Source organism: Mycteria americana, chromosome 1 (assembly GCF_035582795.1).
Source record: "Mycteria americana isolate JAX WOST 10 ecotype Jacksonville Zoo and Gardens chromosome 1, USCA_MyAme_1.0, whole genome shotgun sequence".
NCBI classification, from domain to species: Eukaryota; Metazoa; Chordata; class Aves; order Ciconiiformes; family Ciconiidae; genus Mycteria; species Mycteria americana.
In genome coordinates, this window is record NC_134365.1 from 154,419,115 (window position 1) to 154,432,491 (window position 13,377).

General features: G+C 44.7%; 1 protein-coding gene across 2 annotated transcripts in view; it reads left to right on the top strand.

Moving 5' to 3' along the window:
- The window catches only part of SH3RF3 (SH3 domain containing ring finger 3), a 256,892-nt gene that overhangs the window by 206,804 nt on the left and 36,711 nt on the right, over positions 1–13,377 (top strand). For both annotated transcript variants that reach the window (XM_075525148.1, XM_075525140.1), the window contains exons 5-8: positions 783–883; positions 4,999–5,169; positions 8,508–8,758; positions 12,803–13,107. In XM_075525148.1, the coding sequence (XP_075381263.1) occupies positions 783–883; positions 4,999–5,169; positions 8,508–8,758; positions 12,803–13,107 (828 nt within the window). The remainder of the gene's footprint in view (positions 1–782; positions 884–4,998; positions 5,170–8,507; positions 8,759–12,802; positions 13,108–13,377) is intronic.

A 13,377-nucleotide genomic window follows, 5' to 3' on the forward strand; every position in this document is an offset into this window, starting at 1 on the left:
TTCAAATTACTTCAGGAGAAGTTTCCAGTCAGGATTCATTTTTGACATAGATGAATGGGGACTTCGGTGGGACAACACAAAAGAGTTTGCCCTACATGGTTTTGCTGAGCATTAAGCTTTGAAAAACGAACAATTATGTTTAGAATTGCCTTGCAACATTAATAGCTGGAAAAGATCTGCCCCGTTCTCTACATGAGAGTGGGGATTTATTTGCTGTGGTAAAAGTGGCGTGGACTCCTACTTTCTCCATGCAGAGGTACTCCTGTTTTGGGTTGTGTTGTCACCTATTTCTTAAGGAGAAGAACATTCCTGATGATAAAAACAGTATACAGAGATCAGACTGCATTTTGGAAATTGAATGGTATCTTCATCTCCATAGATCCACAACCATTAACCGCAAGAGTAAAAATTTTAAAACAAGCTTTTGAGGGGAAAAGGTTACCTTTACCAAAGAAAGTACTATTACAGAGATGTACGTGTTGAGCTGATTTTACAAAGCAGTCAAGTAGTTTTGCATTCTAAAACTTTTAAGATCTGCATGCAAGGTACAACTAAATTTCTCTGACAGGTACATGGAAATGCTGTTAATAACCTAATATCCCTTGTGTCAGAAATGTATTTTTGGAATGTGTAAGGCTAAAAGATGTCTTTTTTAATGCAGTATCATGAAGCTAGAAAGCCTGGGAATTGATAAAAGATGTGATTTTTTTCCTTCACCCCATAGCATTTCAGGAAATGGTGGGCTTCATCTTAATCCTTGTATGTTCTTTGTGTATTTTCAGGATTCCTCTTCGATTGGAACAGCCACGGTGGCTGGTCCCAGGACAAGTGCAATAATTGGAGATCAGGGAACACCACCGAAGGTCCAACTCCCCCTCAATATGTAAGCAGCTCATCTCAGTCACTGCATACTCTTTGTTTCCAACTGTGTGCACGTGTGTGCGTGTGTTTGAAATCTGAAAGCCTGAATCTTGGCTCAGGAGCATTCTGAGAAGAGAGAGATCGCAATTTCATACATGACCCAGCCTCTGCTGAAATTGAAAAATGAGTAGAGAAAGGCAAGACTTCCCCCTTTCTCTGTGAGCCCTTTTAGACTCCTGGTATATTTATTACAGCTGTATGAATCACTGTGAAGCAAACAGAATGCCTCTCAGCTAGAGAAAATCTTCTTCCTTCATTTAAAGCTCTTAAAAAGGTGTAGTTCCATGTAATCAAACACCTGATACTTTCATCATTAACCAGAAAAAATGACCCAATTGCATTTTTTCAGTGCCATAAACAAAGGCAACAAATGAACTTCATATCATGGGCATATGGGCTTATTGAATAGTGTGTAGAATAACAGAAGGTTTACTAGATACACAACAAAAAAAGTAGACTTCATTATAATAAATCTCTTCTAGCCTGGTTGGTTGCTCTGGTACCTGTCTAGTTAAACTACTGAACCCTTTCCTCTCATCACATATACCTTGTGAAAGCAGTAGAACTATATAGACACACACACACATATGCAAACCAGTATTTTAGGGTTTTATGATATGGCTAAAACAAAGTCTGAATTCACAAATAAAATCCTAAAATAACATAGCAAATCTGCTTTAAGGAAAATAGGAGAGTTGGAACAGAACCAAAACAAATTTGTTCTTGGCTACTAAGGTGAGATCTTCATACCTGAGGGGTACCACACATCACTCACTGCCCCACAGAGAGGTCTCTTCATCACCCTGTGGTCACCCTGCGCAGCCTGTGCAGCACATAGTTGGGCACAAATTTATTTCAAATGTTGCCCAGGCTAGGAAGCAGTAACTGGCAGTATTTCCAGTATTTAGTTGCTGAATCAGGACATTTTCCAGCTCTCTGGCAATGCCCCTGCCTCCATGCCTCAGCAAGCCTCCCCTTCTCCCTCCCATGCTTCTCCTGTCGTCTCCCCCGTGCAGCAATCTCGTCATCTGGTCTGTCATTTTGCATTTGCGAAACAAGTTCCAGTGAAAGAGGAAGCGTTATCTGAAAGCTGTAGCAGAACTGGGGAGGTACAACCCTAGACAGAGCCCTGGGGCTTCTGCGTTGTAAGTATAGGCAGGCAGCTCCCCGAGGCCAAGAACATGAGCTACCTTCTCGCTTAGGCCTTTTTTTAGGGAACTTTTTATAAAGATTTTGGCTTTCCTCTAGGTCCTGCTCCCTAACCCTTACCCTCACTGTTTCATGTAGCCCAGCATAACTTGCTATTACATTTTGCAAGATTTCAGATTGTTGTTTTAACACTTTCTTCTCGGTTGTAGAGAGTTTGCTGGTGAAATTTCACACCTAAAAGGTAGAGAATAGTGAAACGTGTCCAAATCCAAAGGCTTTGGCTTAAGGCAAAATCAGCCTCAGCAAATGGGACCACTAGCCCTGATCCCCTGCCAGAGGCAAAGCCCAGAAACGCTTTCTGGGGAGGGAAGCTGCCTGCACTCAAATTGTTTTCAGCCATATATGACAGCAGGCATCCTGCCAGCTCTCCCACAGCCCCTTGTCTGCCAGCACACGGGACGTATGCCTGTCCCCATGGGGTGGGCATGCCAGCCATGGCCAGGCAATGGACCCAGACTCGGCTTGTCACTGGTTTGGAGAAGCCCCTGCCTCTTAGCAGGCTGATAGAGGAAACCCCCAGAGATGGTTATCGTCACTGCTCCACGTAGGTGGTGGGATCGCCAGTCCATGAAGAAAGTGCTGATCAGCTTTGTTGTCCCAGGGACATGCTATATGGTTATCACATACGAGTTTTCATCAGTTTAGCAATACAGAGATTGGACAGTTTTGGCATGGAGTCCAGACTGGGCTGTTGTACACTTTCTTTTAGTCTCTGCAAGGATTTTATACTGTCTCCGGAGGATGTTTAGGCTCATTGTGATATTGGTTATTCAGGCTTATTGGAGGCTGAGTTAGGGGAATTTGCAGGAAGGAACAGAAAGAAACTAGTAGGAGAGCTGGAGATAGCTGCAATGGAAAGAAGCCTATGATCCACTTAGGGTAATTTTCCTTGCACCTTCTTCCAACATCTCAACCTGTAAATTATATTATTACGTGTAGTCCCTTGGGGAAAAGGCTAAGTAAGTCTGTCTAAAATGCTCTGTCCTTGACCCCCTGCTTTACCCATATGTTCTGAATACGAGCCCCGTGTAAGCAGCAACTTAAAAAGGGGTAGTCAAAGCACACTTGAGCTCCCTCAAGTGAGTGCAATCTTGGCACTTTCCGTTATGTCCTAGCAGAGCACTGTGCTGAAGGATTAGCACTGAAGCATGTAACCTTATTTCATGTCAGGGTGGTGCATTTTAATGTTCTTCAGTTCATCTGTAGCCTTATGGTTTCCATCAGGTGAACAGCTACACACCTGCTCAGGACCACCTGATTATATAGGCTAAACAAAGGATGTGCAGGATGGTTTCTCCTATCTGTTGACTAATGAAATACCGTTTCTGATTAGGTCTTTGTACCCCATGCACGTGGTAAACAGAGCCAGGCACATCAGCCTAAGCATGCCCCAAGGAGCTGTTACCAAATATTTCATATTCTGCTCATTACTGCTGTTTATTTACTGCCTTCAGAATAAAAATAAGGAAATCTACTGGTACCATAAAGGAGTAGAATCAGGAAAACTAACAGGATTTATTCCTCAATGATATTTCCTGGAGAGCAGAAGTAAAAAGCCATGTATCATTTTTATTGGCTGCAAGTCTACAATCACAATGGTTATAGTTTCCATTATTTTTCTGGTTCGCTGCTATAAGGTGGGCAGCAAGCCTCTTCTCACCCACCCCCAAGCCTTAAGAGCATTCTGCTGCACTTTGTAGTGCAAATGCGCTTTGTGTTTCCCCATTTGTCCTAATCTCTCTGCACTGCCTGTAAAACACAAATTAAAAAAAAACTCAAGAAGGCACTACCTTGATCAAGAATTACCAGAAATCCCTGTTTGCATTTGTAGAAAGGCGACAGTACAAAAAAAAATTTGGTATTTACAAATAAAGTGTTGTTCTGTGTGTGCATTCTTGCTATCCTATCCCAACTTTCCATTATTCCCCAAAGAGCAAGCAATCATTCTTAATTTTTCAACAAGGATCTCTCTAAACAGAGAGAATATCTTTAGGGACTTTAAGTTGTAGTCATTTCACAACGTTAGACACATCCCTGAAGTAGTAATGGAAGAACAAAAGAGACATAAAAAGAAAGATTCTAAACAAAGGGAATAAATAAAAGCTGTAATTAAATAAATAAAAAGTTCTACATATTGGGCCATGGATTAAATATTTATTAGAAAACTTGCATACAAAATGTCCAAAGCCAAATTCTACCACTTTGCTTACTTAAGCAAAAATCTCCTTGCAGAAGTTGGCCCTCTGTCACTTTTTGTTTTACCCACATAATACAAGAATTACCATACTGGATCAGAACAGTTCGGTGTGTTGTTTCTAAAACTGGCCAGCATTAATAGCATCAAGAAAGCTGCAAGAAAAGCTGCCTTAAATGTTTATAAAGTAGCCTACCCATAAGAAAAATTTCTTCTGAAAATCCACAGTAGAGGCGGCTCCCACCCTGAAGCATACGAATATATACTTCTTCCAGATGTTAGGCTTTGAAAAGCCTTCCCATTCATGTCCTGGTTACTCTGGATGTCTCTGTAATTGCCTTGTCCTTCTGAAACTGCTGCTAAATTCTTAACTTCAGTGCTGCTTTGTGGCGGTGTTTTGCTTTGGTTGTGCCCTGGGCAAGAAGTATGTCCTATTAATTTCTAAATTACCCCCTGACTTTAATCTGGTTAGTTATTCCTGTATTGTCTTAGCATCCAGTTAATCTTGTCTCTGCCATTCCTTGTTTTGTGTGCTGTAATGATGTCCCTTTTTAACCACTGTTTCTGAGCAGTGTTTCTGCTCACTTTCTGCTCTGTGGGGCTGGAGTCAAAGCAGGACAGGCAATGGGTGACATCAGCTGTGTGCTTTCTTCTTGTGTGACCTCTCCCTGCAGCTACCTAGCCCTGTACGCCTACAAGCCTCAGAAGAACGACGAGCTGGAGCTCCGCAAAGGTGAGATGTACCGGGTCATTGAGAAGTGCCAGGACGGCTGGTTCAAGGGGACGTCTCTGAGAAGTGGGATGTCCGGTGTCTTCCCAGGCAACTACGTGACACCTGTTTCAAGGTGAGGACCACTGGCCAAGGTGGATATGCCTGAGCAGGGGCTGGGAGGGATTCTGTGTCTGGAGGATGCTGAAAACAACATAGCTCTGCTTTTAAATCACATTCCCCTTCCAGAAATTTTCTGGTGGCATTGCAGACTTGGGTAATGAAACTTGCTAGTTGTAGCATTGGAGTTATCCACGTTCTCAGAAGACTTCACTAGTTGTGTTAGATGATGGCATTTACAGCTTCTGACTTTACAAAGTCTGATGAGCCCAGGATTTACGATTGTAAAGAATCTGTTGGCTAATGATTTTTTTATTGTTATAAAACTACTGGATATGTAATGGGGATAAACAAAATAAGGAATGCTTGTGTCTTGCTTTTCAGTAGCTCCTCATGTAGATTTTGTTTTTCTTAAATCAAAGGACTTGGGTCATTTGGATCAGGACTAATGTTGGAACCGTTAAAGTTCAGAAGTGGTAGAAGAGTTCAGTAAATTGTCTGATTTTAGCTACCTCTGTCTCAGTTGCAGAAGATGAGAAAAGGAAAGAATAGCATGTTTGGGGAGGAATGCCACTTGTCAGAGTTCAGTATCGGACAACACCAAATCAAAGGGTGTTTCTGATCTAGAGCCCACTCTGAAATAGTCTGCAAGCTGAGGAGAAAGTTCATCAGTGTGTCCCAGACTGTTTTGCCCCATGTGCTCCTTGCAAGTGAATGTTGCCATGCGTATGCCCTTATGTCCTTTAGAGCAACTGTGGGTTTGCAAATTGAACTCAGTCCTTCCCATATGCTGTCAGTCTCTCCTCCCACATGCACACAGTTTCTACCATCTTTCACTCCTCTCCAGAGAAAGGCACCTCACAACTCAGAAAGTGTTGATCTTGAAAAATTGATGCAGGTTTGTTCCATCTTCAGTTTATGTCAAGTTTGTAATATGTGGACTGAGCAAGACCAAAAGTTAAGAGCTGATTAGAAGACACTAACTAAGCCTGCTGACAGTCCTAATACTGCATTTCAGTCAAAAAAAAAAAACATTAATTCATGGGGTCTTCACTGTTCATCAACCTAAATGTATTTACCTGATTTTATAGAGCCCCTTGGCTGCCTTCACTCCTTGCCTCTTCAGCTCTTAATTAGTAAAGAAGTTTGTGCTGAAGTGTTGGTGATCTGAATCAGCAAGACTTTATTAAATGCAGCATGTCACAGCTAGAACAAGACAGAGAGAAGTGCTAAAGGGCAAAAGTGCTCTCCACAAAACCCAAAAGCAGCTTTATGATTATATTTATGATCCTGTGAGCTAATTAAGTTCCTGTGTAAATCACCCTCAGTGAGAACGGCAAGAAAAATCTTATAGCAACAAAATCTCCTATTTGCTGCACTTTCAGCTTACTTTGTTCCCCTTTGACAGCAAAGCAGAGGATTAGATTCATGCACGTTTTTCTGCTACTCCCTACAAAACCCAAGAAAAAGAAGTTGCCCATGAATTTAGTAACACTGAACTAAATTTATAAGCTGCCAAATCACATGTGTGAGCAGAGCATTGTGGAAAAAGGACAAGACCCTTTAGATGGACAGACAGACACAGGGCAACAGAGAAAATTTGCCACATCCAACATCTACCCAGCTCTGTGGGAGTCACAGATAATTTCTGTACCTGTCGTGTGCATGTTTGCCTGAACGCAGCTTTCAGTGGACTATTAGGTGCGCTTTTCTGGCAAACTCAGTCTAGTGCAGATGGCCAAGCCAGCTCCAGCTGAACCTTGCTGCTACCCTGCCAGCTCTTCACAGCAGATGACAGACAGTCAAGATTTCCATCTGGTGGGATTCCCAGCTTTTCCTACCTGGAGACTGATGAAAAAAAATTTGAAAAAAAAAAATCAGTTTCATTTAGCAAAATGTAATCCAGGCAAACCTTGCGCGATAAGATGAGTCAAGTCAATGACACCACAGTGTTGTTTTTCCTCCTGTGACTTTGGGGAAACGGGGGACTGGGCAGAGGGGGTGGCTATCTTTTGCACTTTTGGACCATATCTTCCAGCCTGTGTTTCGGTCTCTTTCTATCAGAATTTCACTCTTGGCTCTTCCCCTTTCCAATCGTTTCCTAGGGTTGCTTCTTCTGTCTTTCTTGTCCTCTGAATCAGACCAGATTTTTCAGCATATTCCTTCTTTCTGCTCTTCTCCTCTCTGTGTTCCCACACAACAATTTTGGGGCCCCAGAAGTTCTCCCAATCCCACCCCCTGTAGGTCGGTCTTGTACCCTTTCTGTTATCCTCTCCTTCCTTGCCAACCCCCTGCACTGTCTTATTTCCATTTCCTCCACCATACTTTGTTCTGCATTATATCCCCTCTGCTGTCCTTTCCTGGAGGAGGACCTTGGCACATGGAGCAGCCCAGGAGAGGAGAAGAGCACAAAATGATCCCTTTGGTTCATGGCATCTACTGCTGGAGAAGGAAATTACTCAGGAACTTGAGTAAGAAACTCAGAGAAAGAGCTGCTGAGCAGCAGCTGAGTTTGTCCATTGGTGTCCCTCTGTCCTCCCCAGTGTCATTCTGCCTCAGTCAGAGAGTTTCTAGCTCTGTGGTAAGAGGACCAAGACCTGCTCTAGGCTGATCTCCTTGCCTAGGAGAAGCCTCGTTCCTTCCCTCTGAGGTCTACCCAGCCACTCAGATGAAATACAAACTATGCATACAGTTTAAGTGAGCAGTGAAAGAGGGGTCAATTATTGTTTGGATTTCTTTTTCAATAAGGTCAGCTGCATTCCCTTCCTTTTGCATTTCCTTAGCAAGTCTAAGCTAGGGCTGGTTACATCGGTAGGGTAAGTGTTCAGCCAAGCCAAGCCCTGCCAAGTCTGCTGCTTTTCAATCCCCTTCAACAGCCACACACAGATTTGGTGTTATCCATCCTTTTTTTCTCCCTGTGGGGCTGTATGCAGGTTTGGTCCTAAGAAAAGATGTCTGAGTCTGTTTTAATTATCACTCCATTAGTGCCTGTAAAATAGCCTCTGGCGCACAAAATGACATTTGGGAGACATCCATTTCTTCTGAATTTAGATTTGTGATTTTACTAGAAACTATTCAGACAGAAATGTAGCTTAAGAAAAAAAGTGATGAGAAAAATTCTCTCTTCCATTTTTACCCTGCACTTTTTCCTATAGGATAAAGGGCTGAAAATGTCCTCCAGCATGCTTATGACTGTGTCCTATAAAGATAAATACATATCTGTATCTCAGTTTACTTTAACACCTGAGAGGGTATCATGTCAAACCCCCTAAGTAACTGAGGGTGCTTATCAGCATTGTGGCTGGGTATCGCGGTCTCTGCAGCACGCTTACTCTGTGCCTTGTCTCCATGCAGGGTGCCTGTGGGAGCTGGGCAGCCCAGGAACAGTGGAGCCGGGGGAGCTCCGGCAACGAAAGGAGCCCCAGGAGCCATCCACCCCATCGGGGCCGCTCACACCAACGCTGCCACAGCTGTCAGACCGGTTGTTCCTATCACTGCGCCTCAGACGCATCCCCAGCTACAGGCAGCCTCTCCGCAGCTGAATAACTGCTTGAGGTATTCAGCTCAGCAGCCAGCCAGCCAGACCCGCAACGCCATGCAGATGGGTATGTGCACGCCTGCCAGTGCCTCTCGCCCTGCGTCGGCAGGATTGATGTCGTACCCCTCAAGCGCAAGCCTCTCGAATCTGCCCGTCCCCGCAGCTTGCTTTCTCGTTTTAGTCACAGCTCAGTCAATGTGGAATAGAGTATGTTTTATTTGCTTGTAATATTTATGGGCTTCTATTGATCTCTGGGAACCACGTTGTGTTTATCAGATTGTTCTGTTGCTACAGCTGAAATAGATTATAGTGTTTACAAATATTTATACAATTTATCTGAGTGAAAGCAAGCACCCTGCATACTGAGGAGATTAACAGTTCTGAGTCCGGTTGGCTTGCTGACGGAAAAATACTGCCCTTATCGCAGGGCAAGTAACACACGACTTAAAATTAAGCAGCATTTCATTGGGCTTCAGGGATGAAAGGTATTTATTAGGCAGAACAGGACCCGGTGTTAGTGATAAAGGAAAAGATCTGAAAAATACTGCCACCTTTTTGAAATGAGAATAAAAGCTTCTCACACCAGGGGACCTCTGTTCTTTCTAGGTTCCTTTTCTGATGTACAGCACAATTTTCTAGAGTACAATTTATTCCCCTTTCCCTGATGTTAAACAGCTCTGATGTTGAATAAAGTAAAAGTAAATCCTGTGGTGGAACTTTATAGCAAAATTTAAAATGTTTTGTTTCTGATATTTTATAGGGATGTGAGCCATTGTGTTTACAAAGGCAGATCAGTAAGGACTGTGGCTGCTGAAAACTGAGGTCTTAGATACAAAACAGAGCAGGCACAAATGAGAAATACACTGCAGTGTAAGTAAGTCATGGATTCATACCTTTTGAAGCCAGAAAGCACCATTATGACCATCTAGTCTCACTTCCTACACAGTCCACACCAAAATGAAGAAAAAGTAATCAAATATGCCTGAATCTGAATCTTGAACAGTGCAGACTCCTCTGCTCAACAGACAGTGGCAGGACTTTACACAGCATCCATGTCACACTGGGGAATAATCAATTTATCTTCTTTTTGTCTAGTTCAGAAAGTGCTGCTTTCCCTTCAAGTCACACCCTTCCAAAAGCCCTTCTGCTCCCACAGTGCAAAGGCAGAAATGTCCCCTCTTGGGCAAGGCTCTCAGGAAGCATTTGGGTGCTCCTGGTGCCTCCTGTGCCCATGCCAACAGGCAGATGGACTCCCCTGAAACTGAGGTGACAGATCATTTTGCCCCACGCACCTGGCATGCCCCACACCTTCCTTCCACAGCAGTGCTGTGCTATACCTCCAGCAGCTTCCCTGATTTAAGATTGCTCCTCTAAGTCACTCTGACATCTTAAAGTGCCAAGGAGTTGGCAGGCAGAGTGATCCAGGGACCACAGAGCTGCTCCAAAACCTCCTAAGCATGGAGTTCTCCACCTTGTCCAGAAGGTTCATGAGATTGTTGTTTTAACTAAATATACCTTTGCCAGGATAACTAAAGGAAATTTTTCATGATTATCAGTATTTTTCTCCATAATGGATATCCTCACCAGTATCCTGTGGACCAGAGCCCCTCCAAAGGTCTCTTTAGTCCTGCAGGGCAGGGCAATGCACACTGACTTTTGGAAAAGCTTTCCAAGAGAGGCAAGCTGGCACAGTATTCAAATCACGTTTCTGTTGGCTTGCAATATACATGAGTAACAAATCAATTTTGCACAAGGCCACTAATGTAGGACTACACCCAAAATGAAATATGAGTGGTGTAGAACAAAAATAGCCTTCAGTGAGCATTGCTAATTAATAGCATGTTTGATGCAGCACAGTCCAGATCCAGAGATCCCAGAGCAAAGGCATACATTGTAACAGTAAGCAGATGAAATTACAGAATAAAATGTGAGAGCTCTGTTCAGAGTTGATTTTTCTCAGGCCATTTATTTTACTGTTTCTCATGTTTTCTGTTTCCTTTGTGTCTGGAAACACCGAGTCCTATATGAAAGAAGTAACGTACCTAATATGATTATCAAATCAGTCTTCTGCATCCAGGTACATGCAGTGAAATTCCATTGTTGTGCTTTTCCTCTAAATTTAGGAAAGCCATTGCTCCCTACAATCAGTAGTTCAAAACCTTGACCCTGCAAGCTTAACCATCCCAGAAAATTAGATTTCTGGCAGCAGTGGCTGCTCATCACACAGGTTCCAAATGGGAAAATCAGAAGGAGGGATCACTTCAAGATAACCCGTGGTGCCCTGTCTGGCTCTCTGGAAGGGAATTGCACTTTCCAATATCTGTTCTCAGCAATCCAGGAGAAGGGTGAAATGGTAACTAATAGTAAGAACAGTCTTGAAGGCGTCTGTAATAACGACTTTTAGGCCCTTTCTCATGCTACATGGTAAAATCGCATCAAGACTGGTTAATGATAGTTTGGTTGATTTGCTACGAGCAACATTAATAAAAAGAGTTGTTATACAGTCAAGGAGTAACCCTGAGGGAGAATCATGTAAACTTTGGAGGTGCTAATCTGATGATCACCGGCCCATCATGTTCAGTACCACTTCGAATAATAGGGCATAAGGCTGGGGGATGAAATTCCCTCTTGGCAGGAGTGCTCAGGTGGTGTAGTGAGTATGGTTAATGGCACTCCTTATCATATCAATCCCTGGTAATGGGTGCCGCTGTTAACCATAGAAACAGAAAATAGTGGTTTGAGTTGTTCTAGCGATGTTGTTTAGTTATAGATTGAGTGAACTCCAGCTGTTCCTGCATAAAAATGTATCCTTTGCATGAATTTGTAAGAAAACTACAGATCAGAGCGGGTCAGAAATTTTCCAGAAAAATGCTTCTTGGTCAAAGAAAAGCTAATTTGTTGGACTCAAAGCTTTTTGTCAGGAATGAATGTAGTTCAACCAGATTTCAGCCATGAATCTGTCCTGGCTCAGGTTGCAAAGGGAATAGACAGCTGCCCAGAGCTGTTCTCCTCAGAGGAGAACAGCACAGTGACCAGATCCTGTTTTTATATCCCAGGTGAATGCCCTGACCAGAATAGAGGCTGTTGTGGGGTGGGTGAGTAGGTTGTGCTCAGAAGAACATTCAAAGGTTCAAATTTTGCACTGAGGCAGAACTAAACCAGATTATGAAACCTTGAAATTATTTGTGAAATGGGCCTTTTCCAGCCAGTCCTACTATTGAATTGTTTAAGTGAGAGAATGCCTGAGTGCAGACTAGGCTTCTGGTCTGTATGTACTTGAAGTGGAGCAGTATCTAGGTTACACCTAGGCAATCAACCAACCTGGAAGTCAAAGGCAACATCGTTGTGGAATTGGACCTGGAGCTTTGTCACACTTTTTGCAACACGAGGCATGCAACAGGCTCCCGAATCCCTGGAGAGCTGACCCAGTGTGTTGCAGTCACTGTTAAACAGACAAGCGCTAATTCCTGGTTCCTAGTGCTTGTAGGCAGGGCTTGCTCAGCAGGGGCAGCAAGACTAAAAGGCACCGCTTAGTACCTTAGGGACTTTGCTGGCAGAAACAAGGCTGAGCTCAGAAATCCTCCAGTGGATTTCGGCTTAATTTATCTTGCGCAGCACAGTGATGATGTGCTGTTGATCATTTTGCTAGGGCGGAAACAAGGGACCTTCCTTTGTAATTGCCATCTGCGAGGTTGGCGTGGATCATCTGGGCTAACCTTTTAGGTCCCATTTTGTGTTGCTCCAAAACCTATCACGTTAGGAGGGGGTCCTGGAGGTTCAGAAAACAGCTCAGCTGGAATGAGATAAGGTACTTCAAAAACACAGTAGGCTTCTTATTCATTTCCAGGCATGGGCAGGGGTGGTCAGGCCATTCCCCAGTCACATCACTAGGGAGGACCAGCCATTTTGGTGACTGCAGACAGGCCTTTCACAGCCAGGAGGGGGATTTCTAGGATTTAGCCAAAAACACTTGCAGGTTGAGATATCCTGAGTTAAGACTAAGAGCTTAGCTCTCCGTCAGGCCCTGGCACCTCGTGGCGGCAATGGCCACTGAAGGGCCGGGTCTGGCAGTGCATGGGGGGCTTAACCGTGCTCTGTCCTCCCTCCGCAGCTCACCCCCCGGTGCCGGCCCCGGAGCGGCCCACCGCCACGGTCTCGCCCCTGCGGACACCCAGCTCGCCCTCCCGCCTGCCAGCAGCAGCTATCCGGCCTCACCCTGCCGTCTCCCCGCAGCATGGCCACCAGCCGCCCACCCCAGGGGCCCGGCCCCTCATCCCCCTCACCTCCGCCGCCGCTGCCATCACCCCGCCCAACGTCAGCGCAGCCCACCTCAATGGTGAGGCAGGCGGTGGGCCCCTGGGTGGCCCTGTCACCCCTGGCCCCGCCGGCAAGGTCGAGGAGAGGAAGAATGAGAAGGTAAGGACCACCGCAGCCCCGCCATGCCCTGCGCTCCTGCCGCCTCTCCCTCCCATGGGGTTGCCGAGGAGGGACCCTGCAGCCACCGGGGAGGGCAGAACCTGGTTTTCATTGCCTGCCAGCTTGGGCATCCTTGTCTCACATTATTTTCGTGCTCCATCCTTCCCCACACACACACCATACCCAATGCTGCTCTCGCGTACCCGCTCGCAGGTGGGAAACGAGGTTGAGCCACTAATGGGCTGAATTTGTGTGTTTCTTCCAATGATC